This window comes from Scardinius erythrophthalmus (assembly GCF_964197995.2).
Source record: "Scardinius erythrophthalmus genome assembly, chromosome: 12".
In the NCBI taxonomy this organism is placed as follows: Eukaryota; Metazoa; Chordata; class Actinopteri; order Cypriniformes; family Leuciscidae; genus Scardinius; species Scardinius erythrophthalmus.
Genome location: NC_138232.1, coordinates 11754097 through 11770641, shown reverse-complemented (window position 1 = coordinate 11770641; position 16545 = coordinate 11754097). Strand labels below are relative to the sequence as shown.

At 36.5% G+C, this 16545-nt stretch overlaps 1 protein-coding gene across 1 annotated transcript; it reads left to right on the top strand.

The window, feature by feature from the left end:
* The first annotated feature begins 4095 nt into the window (after window positions 1-4095).
* Window positions 4096-14331, top strand: c1ql4b (complement component 1, q subcomponent-like 4b). The gene is made up of 2 exons (XM_081379922.1): window positions 4096-4789; window positions 14011-14331. Exons 1-2 carry the CDS (start codon window positions 4247-4249, stop codon window positions 14188-14190), a joined length of 723 nt encoding a protein of 240 aa, XP_081236048.1. The 5' UTR covers window positions 4096-4246; the 3' UTR covers window positions 14191-14331.
* Window positions 14332-16545: the final 2214 nt, after the last annotated feature.

Here is a 16545-nt window from a genome sequence, read left to right as displayed (position 1 = left end):
GCTGATTCTTGATGTTTGTGTGTGTCTGACTGTAGCCATAGTTCAACATTTTTTAGTGAACAATGAGTTTAAAAATCCTTCATAACTGATTTTGCTGCACTGCTTGATGTGTGCTTGACACACATGCTGTAGTTTCACAGTGTAGTGATATATTACATATATATTATAATATATAAGGGATTAGACACAGACTGAGATTCAGTGATCCAAACATTATGTAATGACAACATAATCAGCAACACCTGATCTCATTTTGGTGGGGTTTGTTTTTGCCACAACAAATGTGTCTTAAAAACCCACAGTTACAGCAGCCAAAGAAAAACTAATGTTAAAGTCAAGGGTCAAGAGCCTAACTAAAGCGAACACTGATCACCATAATGGTGACGTCAAATGAACAAAAACAACATCTTAACCTCGTTAATTCTCAATAGGAATTTCTGTAGACGTATGAAATTATTTCGTTATTTTTTGGAGTTGTTTAATCTTCCTTTGCTGAGATCTTGAGAGATGTAATGTCTTCAGTGGCTGAAGTCAGTTGTAGTTCTTGTTTCGCTTTTTTATCTTCTTGTTGTTCCTCTGTCCTTAAGTGATTCTGCTAGTTAACATCAGGTGTTCATCACCAATGCTCAATCATCAGTTAATTAATCACTGAATTATATCATTAACTTCAACACTGCTTCAGTGTTACTCCAACACTCTGAAGTGTGGACACACAAGTGTTCATTTAAAAGATTTTGCAGTGGGGTTAAAAGGGTTAAATGTGTCAAATAAAAAAAAATAAAAAACAGAATGAAGCGTATTTTAACAGTAATCAACTGTAATTAATTTGCGGCATAAAACTGTAGAAAAACAGCAATTTACTGGCAACCCAGCAGCCAGTCAAGGAAAAACAGTAATATGTAAAATGTAACAGTCAGATTTATTAAACAAAAGAAGTTAATTTCATTGAAATATTAGTGAAAGTTCATAGAAAAAAGTTATGCGAAGTCAATAACTGATAAGGAGAGTAAATATTAAACTGAAGTGTTTTATGTGTTTTTGCACAAGGTGATATAGGAGAGATCTGTTAGTTTAATGAATTAGTTTTGTGGGTCACCATTGTGCTGGAGAGTAAAGCCTGTGCTTCAGTCAAATGAGCAGAGAAATACTGATGTTATGCTGCCTGTTGCTTTATTTAAAAGCAGTAACTGTGTCGTTGCTGATGCAGTGACAATCTCCTTATAAGTACATTAGCACATACATGTGTGCTATTGTTCACTATATGAACTGCAAAAACTTTAGTTAAAATTATGTTTTTAATTAATTCACTATTACACATTAGGTGTTTGCAATTTTATATAAAGAGATATTCATTTTCAGTGGATTCAAAAGAAGTGCGTGCACAGTACTCTCAGTATAAATACTAGTTTTTGAACTCAAACTGTTTAAAGCAATCGGTTTCCCAAATGATAGTTACCTTCCATGGTATTTGTACGGTAACATACTGTAAAAAAGGATAGCTGTAAATTAACGGTAAACAGCTGTAAATTAACAGTACATTGTTATCAACCACAGCTGCCAGTAGATTACCGTTATTTTACAGGACATTTTTTTACAGTCAAACATAATGCACCTTTTCTGCTCAGTTCCTGCTAATCAGTTTATGTTGAGTTTAACCTACAGGTCGATTATGACAACGTACTGTATGTAGGCTACTTTTCTCTTATAGGCTACACTTTATATTATTTGCTTTTAAACTAGTATGAAGGTATACTTAAATTTAAATCAAAATGCAACGCATTTAAAACGATGTACCCTATATATGTGTACATTAGACTCTTCTCAACTACAACCACATGCTTTACATTTGCTGCTACAAATTAAGTTTAAGGTTTGCTTGGATAAGACTAGGGTAGTCACTCTTGCAAAAATTTTGGACGATACATCATCCAGTACATGCTAAACTAATCTCTAAATATGTTACAATTTAGCAGTTAATATACGTTTTTCATTTGGAATTTGATTTCCCCCATCCTCGAACCCTATTATAGTTAAACAGCTAATTTACAGTGGGTCCTATATTTCTAGCGATCACCCCTCAGTACTGCTATTATTAGTGACAGCATACCAGTACAACCTGACTTATTTTTATAAGTACTAATTGGGTAGACAGCAACCCTATTAGGATGCACATCTCCTCGGGAAATCGATTTCTTGATCTGCGGAGACTGGTGCGAGTGAGCGCGAGCGCGTAATTGTACGGAGGGCGGGGGAAGCGCGAGACAGACATCCCGCGGGTGGAAGCGCCTTTTCCTCACAGAAATCGAACAAGTGAGAAACTGTTGCTTCTTGATGATATCTAAACAAAGAAATCGATATATCTGACTTTTAAATAGTAATTTGGCTTCTAAATAATATTTTACAAGTACCTGTAGTAGTTTAATGATACCTAGAGATATTAAACGATAGAAGTAGCCTATGAGTGTTTAAAGTGAACTGACTTGAAGACGCTGCAAAGAAGCAGCAAAAGGAGAAGACGAGATATTTCAAGCTGACAACAGTCTGAGCAGAGTGACCGTTAAAGAAAACCCCGAAGGTGCGAGATTCTCTGACATATTCTGAGCGGTTCGCGCACGCGAGAGGAGCTGCACTGTCGTGCGGAGTTACTCATCAGTTTTCATATTTCTCTGGGAAATTATAAGGTAGGCAGAATTGTTTTGCAGTTGACATTTGTTCTTCAGAAATGTTTTACAAACTTTTAGTATACTATTCTATAGAATTTCTCAATTATTTGCCTTTTAGTTGGCATCAGACTAAAAGAAAAATTATTTCAGGAAATAAATATTTGATTTAATAAGCATCCTGCATTTACCATACAGAAGTTTAAAGACATTTGAGTGTAAATGGGCAAGACCTGGAAACAAATAGCTGACACAACATTGATTGTTATCTGATTATTTAAATTAAGAAATCTGTAATAATTGATAGGCTACTGTTTGAAGTTTTGGAGAGGTAGGCTATGTGTCTGTTATGTAGTAATGTATAAACTCTGTAATATAATAGTAATGACTATTAAAATTATTCATGTGAGTAACCAAGATGTCTTATGCATAAATTGTGCCTGTTTTTACTGTAAAATGCTCAGTATTGAACAGAAATAAATAACCTTATTACATAATCAGCATCAGGGAATCTTTTGGAAGCTCTTAAATTATTTCATAGGTTTTCTAATTCATCTAATTTAGCTTTATTTATGTTTCAACTCAGTGAGAAACATGTCAAGATGCCAGAGGTGGTTGATCTTGGGACCTGAATGTCACTCGGCTGAAGTTTGATGAAGACCAGCAGGAATTGAAAATCACCCCGAGTGCTGTGAGCCAGATTTAAAATTATATTTCACAATCCACTTACCATCCGGCTTATAAGACATTTGCAAGCGAAGCATTTAAACCTAAGCATCTGAAGGTTTAAGATTGTCACAAAACGACAAAATAATTTATAACATGGATTGTTTTTGATGAATCTGAATCACAATCACAGCTTTCTTCTGTGAGAGGAGGGGCAGAGTTTGTTTAAATGCTGCAGTGGATATGGACTTTTCTGGGAATTCTCCAGAACGCTTCTTGAACTTCTCATGGAAAAATGAACCACACCGCTGTCACTCCAATAATCTATAAGGAGACATAACCGGCACACAGCAACCCCTGAGAAATCCACATCCACATCACCTGATAGAATCTCCATCCTTGGACAAAATCGGAGACACCAAATCCCTCATGTTGCTTATATCAGACAAGCAATATATATTTATATGACAATATAAATCTACTGGATCATCCAGAATTGCTGTTCATAGCGATAACTTCGTCCAATGTGTGTCACTCAGAAGAGCGGGTACAGGTTAGAGGGCTGGCTGTTATGATTTTAATGTAAGCTAGTAAATACAAGCAGAAAGATAAAACAGCAGAAATTGAAACTTTGGAACGGGAATGAACGCAAACATCCTTTAAGACGTTGTTACATATAGGACATTTGATTCGTTTGTTGCTGAAGGTGGATTTTTCTAGTTTATTTCTGAGACACAAGCCACGTTTCGTCGTATCTGACTCCCTCGTTAACTTTTCTATCTTACCTTAGTCCCTTTTCCTTCCCAGAGTTCATTCTGGCCGGGGCTGTTCCTTCTAAAGGGGAGGAGGACTTCCTCTCTATTGCTGCCTCACGCCTCAGCCGCAGGAAGCGCGTTATTGGCGCGGCAGTGGGCGTGGCCATGGTACTGGTGCTACTGGTCGCTATTCCACTATTGGTCCACAGCACCAAACTGGGTGGTTCTGGAGGTGGAGGTACGCATTATGAGATGCTTGGAAGCTGTAAGATGGTCTGCGACTCTTTAACGCCCACCAATGAACTAACACCGGTTTCGCCTCCTCCTCACGACATCCCTGGACGCAGAGGGGGAGGCAAGTCAGGTTTTCGCGGAAACCAAGGCCCACCAGGCCCCACAGGCCCACGTGGGCCACCTGGACAACCAGGAAAACCAGGTCCGCCTGGACCTCCAGGTCCAGGCCCGGGGGGATACATCCCATCGCTCTACAGCCCCAAAATAGCCTTCTATGCTGGTCTGCGCAAACAGCATGAGGGGAGCGAAGTACTCAAGTTTGATGATGTGGTGACAAATGTAGGGAATTACTATGAGCCTACCACAGGCAAATTCACCTGCCCTCTTCCTGGAATCTACTTCTTCACCTATCACGTGCTCATGAGGGGCGGAGATGGAACTAGCATGTGGGCCGACCTCAAGAAGAATGGACAGGTAGGAGATGTCTCTCTCTCTCTCTCTCTCTCTCTCTCTCTCTCTCTCTCTCTCTCTCTCTCTCTCTCTCTCTCTCTCTCTCTCTCTCTCTCTCTCTCTCTCTCTCTCTCTCTGTGTGTGTGTGTGTGTGAACACAAGGATTGTGTGCCATTTAGAGCTGATTTGAGGTTGCCTTTTAAATTCCAGTTCAACTCCTGAATCAAACTTTGGCTTGACAAACCCTGTTTCAAAGTTTTAAAAAAAGGTCTACACTGTAAACCCGAATAAGTTAGCAGAACTCAAAAAATTTAAGGCAATCGATTGCCTCAATTTTTTAAGTTTTGAAATTCAAAGATTAAGTAAGCAGAACTGGCAGATTTTAAGTTTGTACTTAAACATTTCAAATTAAGAACAATTAATCATTTCAAGTTAAGAACAATTAGTGAACAAACTCCATCGCACACCTGCAGGTGATAGGTGCGTTGGATAACAAGACCAATTAGGTAGGTCGTTTCAGCAGATAAGGAAAAAAACCGACCGAAATGTTGTGTTAATAAATACTCATTTTAATTGCAAGTTAAGAACAATTCAAATCAGAGTACACTGTTTCATACATTTAACTTAAAACCTTCATGTAATCTCAATGTGAACACTTTCATTAGTATTAATTTATAGTTTTAACAAGCTAGTTTGCTAACATACTATTATGTTGTCATGCTATCAATAGTATGTTATACAGCACTTGCTGTATGAGTGCAACAATATAAAGATTTTATTTGCTCTCAAATCAAGCCGCATGCACCACTTGTCACCATGATGGTAACTATCCTAAAACCAACATTAACAGAAATTCTTCCAAATTAGCATAACAAAACATTAATCAATACTCAATATCCCTCTTAACATTAATCCTGCACAAAAAAAACCCATTATATTACACTTAATTTTAGCATTTACTCTCCCATTCAAGTGCCATTGGCAAAGCATGCTGGGAAATAGACATCCCAGCCATTTCAGTTAAACTTAAGTTTGTTTAAATTAAAATAAATAATTTCATAAAACTCAAAACAATGAAACAGTTCAGTTTACTTACAATATATCAGTTCTGTGAACTTGAAAGAAAAAGAAAGTACTAAATACTCTTAAAAGTTAATTTGACTGAACTAATTAGTTTAATTTAAGTTTGTCCTACTCAAACCAATTCATTATTTTGAGCGTTAGGGTTTACAGTGTACAGAGAGATAGAATAATAGATTGTTAGAATGATAGATGGAATGACAGAATTATATTTAGACAGGCAGACAGATGCATTGCCATAAACAGAATTACATGATCAGACCCTGTGTTGAATTATAATCCAGTTACTTCCTCTTCCTGTCATTCCAATTTAAGTTTCTGTGGGCCGTGACCAATTCAAATTCCAACTTGTGTATAAAGAGACCAAATTCTTAGTGTTGCAAATCCCTGGTGAAAACAGCATTTGGATTCACTCTACCCAAAGGTAGAGTTTGCTAACTAAGTTTTTAGAGGCACTTTAACTCGACAAAGGTCAGACGTGAATGAACTGTATTAAAAACAAGAGTCTGATTTGACTCAAATATCAAACAAATATTAGATTCACCGAGGTAGGGATTAAGGAATACGTTTAACATTCAAATAGGATCCAGTAAGGCAGCTGCTCAATTATTCAGCAGTCATTTTGTCTGTCTATCACTTGTAGCCTTACTGAAGATACCTATAGTGGGAAATGGACAATGCAAACATTAAACAATTAAAATGTTCAGTTTTATAAGAAAATGAAGACTTACAAAGAGCATAACATATCAAAGCATTTCAAATGTGATTTGAGATGTGCCTTTTATTGAGAAGTCAATTTGGGTCTGTTTAACAGAGCTTTTAAATAAATACATTTTGCATAGGCAGAAACGGCATTAGGTTAACAGTTTCCAATGAAAAAAGGGCATTCATAACGCACAAACAAGCAAACACTGTCTCTTTGTCTCTCTCTGGAGTGGAACGGAATGCAACAGCTGGAGACAGTCCTCACAGGACCCGTGGATTTAGAATAAATGGAAAAAGTGAGGGGAGAAAAAACCTCTCCATCTGGTGAAACATGACACGGATCTGGGATTCAGGCTCTCTCAACTCAACCGCTCAGTTTTGATTTTTAGTAGTGGAAAAGAAAGCGGGGATTATCCAAGAGATATAAAAAAATTCCCTTGGCAACACTTGTTTACATACACACTGTGTCTCTTTCTTTCTCGCACACACACATGGTTTTGTGACAGATATATCAGACAGGAAGTGATGAAAACCCTTTAATGAGTCTGTAGCAACCTGTCAGTTCCCTTCAACACATAGCCATTAACATGACATAACACCTGCCATCAATGCCCCATGTCTGTTCATCATATATAATCCAGAACAAAAGAAAATTAATCCACAACTGGTATCTGTGAAATAAGAGGTGGAGCTGGTTGAGCCATCTCAGCTAAATATATTAATTCAAATGCACAACTCTGCATGTAAAGCCAATCTCAGAATCACATTTTAAGTTTTTTTTTTTTTTAAACTGATGAAAATATATATATTTTTTAATAGAATCAACAGTAAAACGAAAAACCACCTCTGCACTAAACATCAAATTAGTGTTTGTCATACTCTAAAAATGCTTTGTTAGGTAACCTTAATGCATTCCAGAAAACATCTAAATTAACTGGTTAAATTTACATAAAAAATATTACATTAATATTATAATATGACTAAATAAATCAAAATTCATTGGTTAACCAATTAAAATATTTTTTTCTGTTCAGATGGAAATCTCATTGGAAAAACTGATTTTACTTGTTTAATTTAGTTGACTGTTATAGCAGATCAAGTGACCTGAATTGACTTTACTGAACAATAGCAACATTAAAGGGTTAGTTCACCCAAAAATGAAAATCATGTCATTAATGACTCACCCTCATGTCGTTCCAAGCCCGTAAGACCTCCGTTCATCTTCGGAACACAGTTTAAGATATTTTAGATTTAGTCCGAGAGCTTTCTGTTCCTCCATTGAAATCAATGGACGGCATACTGTCCATGTCCAGAAAGGCAGTACAGACATCATCAAAGTAGTCATGTGACATCAGTGGCTCAATCTTAAGTTTATCAAGCGACGAGAATACTTTTTGTGCGCAAAAAACAAAAAACAAAAATAACAACTTTATTCCACTATTCATTTCCTTCTCTCTAGGCCTCGAGTGAGTTCACGTAGTATTTTTGCGTAGCGTGTCTGTGTTGTACGTCACACGCATCACACATGACCAACGTCGGCCAATAGTGAGCCTACGTGTGACGTACAACATAGACGCGCTGCGCAAAAACACTACGTGAAATAGCTCGAGGACCAGAGAGAAGGAAATGAATAGTGGAATAAAGTCGTTGTTTTTGTTTACTTTTTGCGCACAAAAAGTATTCTCGTCGCTTGATAAACTTAAGATTGAGCCACTGATGTCACATGACTACTTTGATGATGTCTGTACTGCCTTTCTGGACATGGACAGTATGCCGTCCATTGACTTTCAATGGAGGAACAGAAAGCTCTCGGACTAAATCTAAAATATCTTAAACTGTGTTCCGAAGATGAACAGAGGTCTTACGGGCTTGGAACGACATGAGGGTGAGTCATTAATGACATAATTTTCATTTTTGGGTGAACTAACCCTTTAATACAGTATCAAATTTGTTAAATCTGTTAAATGGGCTGATAAAACAGTCTATCTGTTACATGACATAGAGGAGCAGATTGTCTCTGCCACTCATATAAAACATTTTATTGCTGAATATACAATAGCAGTTGTGCTGTGGCCCATAACCAGGCTTGGGGATTCAACACAGCCTCCATTAAGTGGAGGACAAGATGCAGAAAATGAGAAGATGAGGAAAGTAAGCTTAGGCAGTGTATGGCATGCATGTTGTATTGCATATATTGTCATTCCAGTGATCTCCTCTTGTGTTAAATCATTCATGTCTTTAAGATGAGATTCCCTCTTTTCCACCTGGGCCACACAAACACACACACACAGCCACACTCTGCCACTCAGCCAATCTCTGCCCTTCGATTAATTATCTCTCCCCTTAGCTAAATTATTTAACCCATCTCAAGGTCCTCTCAAAGTATTCTCATAAACATACACAACTGCGCCAAGTTTGGGTTGCTCTTAAAGGGATAGTTCACCCAAAAATGAATTTTATAGTTAGAATAAATAGTTTAAATATTATTTCTCACCTAAAACAACAGTGACATGGGCAGGTTTTTCAAAACTTTCCACTCCAAAATTAAAACAGTGTCATAATTTAGTCACCCTTAAGTCACTAAAATGTACTTTCTTTTGTGGAATACCAAGTGTTTTTTGTCCACACATGCCAATCAATGGGGATCAATGTTGTTTTGGGCCTCACTGACTTTCATTGCATTGACAAAAAAAAATTTTTTGTTCCACAGAAGAAAGAAAGCCATATACGTTTTGAATGACAGAATTTTCATTTTAGAGTGTAAACTGTTGTAAAACCTGCATGCCCATGTCACTGTTGTTTTAGGTAGAAAACAATATTTACACTATATTTATTATAACTATTTTAAATTGATATAGCAAATGAAAAATCTAAAAGTGTGAGCCCACCCAGATGAGGAGGGCGTGCGACGGGAGGCGGTAAAATGGTGTGGGATGATAGAGAGATGAACGGAGGAGAGGAAGATGGATGGCTAATCAGAGGAGAGCCGACAGAGAGGTCGGGAGAAAGTGTTACTGCGAGGCCAGAGACACAGACAGCATCAGATCAGTGTAAGTAAGATAGATGAGCAAAACGACAGAAAGTGTGAGCGCGTGTGAGAGAGAGAGAACGAGAAATGACTACTGACCTCATTGCAGGTCATAGACTTGCACAAGCTGATACTACAAACATAGTCTATGAACTTCTATCTTAAACAAGATTCTAACTCACTTTGAGACTAGCAGAAATCTGCGGCCTGTAACTGCAGCAAGATCATGGCAGTTAGTTTTATTTTTAGAGAAATGAATATTAATGTATTTATGAAATGCCACTTATTAGTTGAAGTTTGGCTCCTCATGGCAGGAATAGATTGCATGGGGCTGAATAAGAAACGAAAACAGCATCATGAGGGGTGCAGCAGGGAGCTCAACATCCACAAATTAATGTCACTCAAGCAGAATACCCAGCCAATTTGCTTCTCATTACAAATTCTATTAATTAAATCAGTAATTGATTCTTGGCTATGTAAACATGTCTCTTCTCATCCCACAGTATGACTATCATTATACTTTAGGTTCAGCCTTAGCACTTCACCTCCCTGCCACTTTTGAAAACCCCTCTCTCTCTCTGTGGTCTCGTCAGAGTAGCGCAGCACTAATTACGGTGTGATGCAGAGAAATTGTTAGAAAAGCCTCAAACATCCTGTCAATTACACAGCAGCTAATGAGTTTACATCCTCCAATTAATTAATTAATACAGTTAATGAGGTAATCCCACAGTACCTTGACAGGCTTTTGCAGCTGTTGCAATAGACACGTATACACCCGTTTTCCTTGTATGTTTGCACTTTCTCCGCCTCTGTTTTCTTCTTTCATATCTCTATCTCTCATTTCCTGTGCTTTCGCTGCCCTTTTTGAATGGCTAAAGGTTGGTCTTTATGAGATTAACTTCAGTGTGTGTTTATAAAAGGCCCATTCAGGAGAGAACATACTGTACAAATCACACATGAACCTGCTGCTGCACGGCATTATTCTCAAGAACAGACCTTTTTACCAGTTTTTAAGGACATGCTGAGAGAAGCACACTTGAAGCATTTAACCTTGAAGCAGGATGGGGAAAGGAGACGGACAGGAAAAAAGAATTATGAGATTCTACTTGGAAATGATTGTAAATTTGTTTGGGCTGTTTAGGAGGAAACAATTTCATACTTATATTTGGCACATTAAATTAGTTCTTTTCATTCATTTCTTGTTTTATCTCATGGATGTAGCAGTGCCACCCATTGCCCACACCGGGTCGGCAATCCAACAAAGACCGTTTGCGCAAAGACTTGCACATATTGTCTGACAACATAAGAGACAGAAAAGAAGAAAGACCATTAAATCTGAATGTATTCTTCATATCCACTTTTGATTGTCACAAAACTGGTCTTTCTCAGTTTCCCTGTATTTCATTTTATGAATTTGTAAAATGAAAAACACTTGCATCAGAAAAGCCTATGAAATGTTACTCAGAAACAGGGGATTTGTATGAATACAAAATTACAGGAGATAAATGGTTCATTCATGAATTCATAAATCACAATGTTGACCTTTAGCAACATAACATCATATAGCCTATTCTGAGGTTACACACTGTTACGCTATATGCCCTCTATTTGAGAGGACTGACATTCTAAAATATTAATTAGTAGTAGTAGTAGTAGTATTATAATTATCATTATTGATAAGAAATTTACTTAGTCATGAAACTTTATGAATATACAGCATATGCTTAGTACACGCTTAGTACACAGGTATAGCCTATATATATATATGTATATATATATAATATTTTTTTTACAGAAATGCCTTAGGCCTAAATACATTTTTTGTGCTTTTATGAATTGCCAAACAAATACAAAGTAAAAATATTTTAAAACAAATAAACTCTTAAAAAAAGAAAATAGATTGAAAAGTAGCTGTAGGCAGGTCATGTTTATTTTATTGGCTTCCATGAAAGTCAAGTAAAATAAATTACATTCACAACCAAATAAAATAAATTAAGTTCACAACCAGTGCGTTCTGTGTAGTCTATTACTTTCACTTCTTGCAATTGGTTGTTTTATTTGGTTCTTGAATTTATTTAACGAATAGTCTATTATCATCACTCTTTTCTGTCAGAAGCTGTCTGTATAGTTTAAACCGAAGACCTGCTATTTAATCTGATAACGGGTCCTTGAAATCACTGGGGGAAAACAACACAATGTACATTTAATAAAACACAACGTCCATATCGTTTAGACCTTTTGTTACCAGCTATCTCTGTATTTCACACTCGTGCGCGCGCACACACCCAGTTAATAGTTAGTGACTCCATTTGACCGGTGGTCGGTGCGAAGCTCCGTTTATTGTGATACAGTGGAGTTATTGAGGAGTGGGTCCCATTAGGAGCAACAGCCGAGCCACAGCGCCTGGCAATTACCGATCCAGCGAGGCCCCGACGCAGACCCAGGCCTCCCGCGGGACCTGCCACCTCGCGCCGTTAATCAATCCGATTTAGACTGGACAGGGACACGCGCCAACACGAGACGCTCAGTGGAGACACGCGCGTGACCTGCATTTTATTACGATTCCCGCAGAAAAAGATGGATAGATGGTGCAAGGAATGAACAGATACGAGGGAAGAGGTGGAGGGAAAAGAAAGATGAGGGGAAAGACAGGGATAATTAATGAGTAGATGTGAGAAGAATTAAGCATAAATTCAAGAAAATGTCGATCACTTGAAGACGCGACTGAAATGCATTTGAAAAGCATTCTTCAAAAGTACAAAGTGTATTATACTCTAGAATTTAAAAAGATAAATATTATATAGACTGTTTTATGGTAGCAGAGCTTGATAGTGAGAAGTAGCCTATAGGCTAGATTAATCTGAATTATACTCATTAATTATACATATGAATGGAAATATTAATAAAGCTTTGGTTCTTATACTAAGATCATGCATTAATTAGCAGTGCAAAAATTAGGCCGTGTTTGAAGCTTTAGGCATTAATCAGTGTTTTGACCTGAATGGTTTAAGACAAATGTGTTGATTTTAATGTTGACCTTTAAAAAAAGAATGATCTGTTAGTGCTTTTGGTTATTCTTTATTTTGAGGTGTACTAAGTAATATCAATTAACCACACGTTGCCTTTACTATGGGCTTAGGATTAGGTTAGTGGCATGTAATTAAGCACAATTAAAGTAATTACAACTACATGTAACATATAACAAAGACACTGAAATGAAGTGTTACCGTGCTTTTTTTTATAGGCTACTCCTCCCTGCTTTCCCTTCCAGCACTTGAGTGTTTTTCTCTTAGCATATGCATGTATGCAGGGACTATAGCAACTATAGTTACATTGTACTTATTCCAAAAAGTACTGAGTGATATTAATTACATGTACAATAGAGTTAGGGTTAGGGTTTGGTTTAGGATTAGTTACTTGTAATTGCACATAATTTACTAGTAAGTCATGTAGTAATGTGTAATTATGTCACCTTAAAATAAAGTGTTACCACAAATAAAATGACATGAGTTTAACAATTTAACAAATGTGTACATTTGTGAATGACTGAAGACCTCAGTGTTTAACAGCCTTTCCAATAAATTACACACCACACACATACAATATGCAGATCAATAAGCCTTATTCCCTTGGCCCTTGGTCTGTCTTGGTCTTTTGTTCTCTCTGTATATCCTACTTAGGGAGGAGATGAGAAATCATAAGACAGGAGGGAAAGAGAGATAGAGAGAAAGACAGACTGTTTTTTTTAATATATATTATTTATCTATTTTTATTGTATAGTGTTATGAATGCTTTGGCAATGTAAAGATTTCTTTCACCATGCCAACAAAGCTATTTGAATCTTAAAAGACTGCCACGTTTACAGAGAGATTAAAGGGGAAGTTGTAGATATTATAAAGTTAAAGCTTTAGAGCTTAAATGCAAATAACAGAAATGCACTCCATAGGACATTACAACATTTATTCCATTAAAAGGTGCATACATTTTTGGTTAAGATCTTGTATTGACAATGCAAGAGTCCAGCACTCTGTAAAGTCTCTTCCAGCACATCCCAAAGACTTTCAATGAATTTTAGGTCTGAACTCAGAGGTGCCAATTTATGTGTGAAAATGATTCTTCCTGCTCCCTCCCAACCATTCTTTCACAATATGAGCCCGATGAATCTTGATGTTGTCATCCTGGAGTATGGCCATGATGTGTCTTCCTACATGGTTGTTTAAGCTCCACTCCATCAATTAGGGTTAGAAGAACTGTTGCCACATGCTAGAGACATAATAATCACTGCAATAATGATCCAATATAGACTCTCAAGCATTTGCCTATTTAAATCTAAACAGGATTTATTTTGTTGTTGTGTTATTTTGTCCTCCTGATTATTGTTCCTTTTATCCAACATTAAAACCATTATTCTCTCTCTCTTTCTGTCTTTCAGGTGAGGGCCAGTGCGATCGCTCAGGACGCAGATCAGAATTATGACTACGCCTCTAACAGTGTGATCCTGCATTTAGATGTGGGAGATGAGGTCTGTGTGCAGCTGGATGGTGGAAAAGTACATGGAGGAAACACCAACAAATATAGCACATTCAGCGGCTTTCTCATCTACCCTGACTAACAAACATACAAATACAATATCACATATTTAACTCCCTCACATCAGACTGATTGATAAACAAAAACATTTGATTCATGTGATACACTTGATATAACATCAAGAGGAAACATTGTAAAATTAACTTTAAAGCTGAAAGTACACTTTCCGATTATAGCTATAAAGTCATCAGCACTGAAAACCTATTTCATTTAATTCTAGGGAAAACAGTATTTTCAATGAGGAAAAAAAAAAGGCCGGGAATTGATTTTATCCACTGGCAGTTGATTGGACTGTAAAAAGTGGTCTCTCTGTGACAGGTGTACAATCTAAAGATGACAAACGGCTTACTAAATATAATTTAAAGTAGGAAAAAACTACCAATTCGTGAACCATATACAGCCAAAAAATGGTTCTGAAAAGAAAATATTACTTTCATAATATTAATATTATTGAGGTAATAAAATATTACCTCATTTCGCAAGCAGAGCAAGTTATGTTTTAATTAAAGATTACGTAGACAGACATGCTTTTTCTTTGGAATATTGTGCACAGATGAATCGATCACTAAAACACCAGGAATGTGTATTAAGAAAGTAAATAGGGGTCAGCTTCGAAACATTGCTAACAGTCCTCTTGATGGTGTATTTACTACTTTTTAATTTATTTTTTAACCTGAAAAAGACAGGGGCTTAATTGTTTTATTTTGAGCCTACCAATGGTGAACAGTATGTTTATTAAGTTGATATTTTTTATTTTAGATAATGTTATGCTGCAGAATGCCTTTTAAAATCTTGTGTGCAAAGCTCATCCAGATCCATATAGCATTAGGCTGAAAAAAAGAAAACTACCTTTTAAGTTAAATTAAAGATTACCTAATTATTTTTGTTGCACTTTATGAGATCTCCATCCTCTGCATCATGTGTATGTGTGTGCGTAACTTGGAAAAGGTTGTATGCATTCCATGGCATGGAAACTGTATGTTTTTAACCTCTATGTCTACTAAGTATGTACACAGTGTTTATACTGGAGAAATTTTGAGACTATTGTGAAATTATATATATATATATATATAATATCAATTACTCACTTTCTGTATAGTGGCACAAAACCTCCTGTAGGATCAGTTGTTAGTAAACATTTACAGTAAAAGTGACCTGATCCGTGTGTGTGTGCGCGTGCGTGTGCATGTATCAGCAATGTAAGTTTTTAAGTGTGTGTCCATATCAATAAAAAGTGTTTGAAATTTGCTTCTAAATATTTTACTTGTAGATTGATTGCTGCTGTAAAGCCTTGCTGTTGTGTAATTTATCATTATTGCAGACTTTTATTCTGGCATGTTAAAGAGTACATGCTGTAAATAAAAAATTAACACTTCCGCGTCAGTCTTTATTTTCTGAGTATAACACACATTAAATTGCCAACTAATTGCCTTCCGTTTTTAATTAAAGCTGGACATTTGATGATCTAATTAATTCCATTTGAGTTTGTGTATTTGTACTGAATGCCAGGAAAGCCACTTCACTAACCAACACATAATCAATAAATGTCTCCCCCAATTTGAAACTGAGCTCCTAATAAAAAGGAGTTGAAATACAGTTAAAATAGATTTAAATCTCAAACAAAATTAGCTTTCTTTCCTTCTCTCACACACAAAACACCACTATTTAGTGAGGAAGCCATTGACAGTGTTGATTACTATTCACCACCCAGACACAGACACTTTTCCTTGGTAATGAGGAGAGATAGATGGCTGGGCATCCTTTGAAGGACAATAGTAAAAAGGTCAAAGAGATGTTGGCTAGACAGCAACACCAACACTCTCTAGAATTATGATGACTCTGGCAGAAACATGGTTAGGAGGAAGAAAGTTTCACTGTTTGTCAATCTGCACTGACATTGCAGGTCTCTACAGCTCAAATTTATTGTGTAAGCAAGGAATCACAATCACAGTTTAAAATATCATTTGAAAAAGCACTGAAGGGTGAAAGATTCTCACAAACGTATCATGTCTACATAGACATGAACATGAAAACTTATCCATCGATAGACAATCAGACTGACAGACAGGCATAAAGAAAGAAAGAAAGAAAGAAAGAAAGAAAGAAAGAAAGAAAGACAGACAAAGACATACCGACAGACACGTAGATAGATAGATAGATAGATAGATAGATAGATAGATAGATAGATAGATAGATAGATAGATAGATAGATAGATAGATAGATAGATAGATAGATAGATAGATAGATAGATAGATAGATAGATAGATAGATAGATAGATAGATAGATAGATAGATAGATAGATAGATAGGCCTATCATATTGATCAGCATGTTTACTGAGCCATTAAATGGGCAGAACATGAGATTAAACTATGTT

Excerpts from the sequence above, each read along its gene's own strand:
- c1ql4b (XM_081379922.1), top strand. The coding sequence starts at position 4,247 with ATGGTACTGGTGCTACTGGTCGCTATTCCACTATTGGTCCACAGCACC. Across the intron at positions 4,790-14,010 it reads ACCTCAAGAAGAATGGACAG|GTGAGGGCCAGTGCGATCGC; the intron begins GTAGGAGATGTC and ends TCTGTCTTTCAG.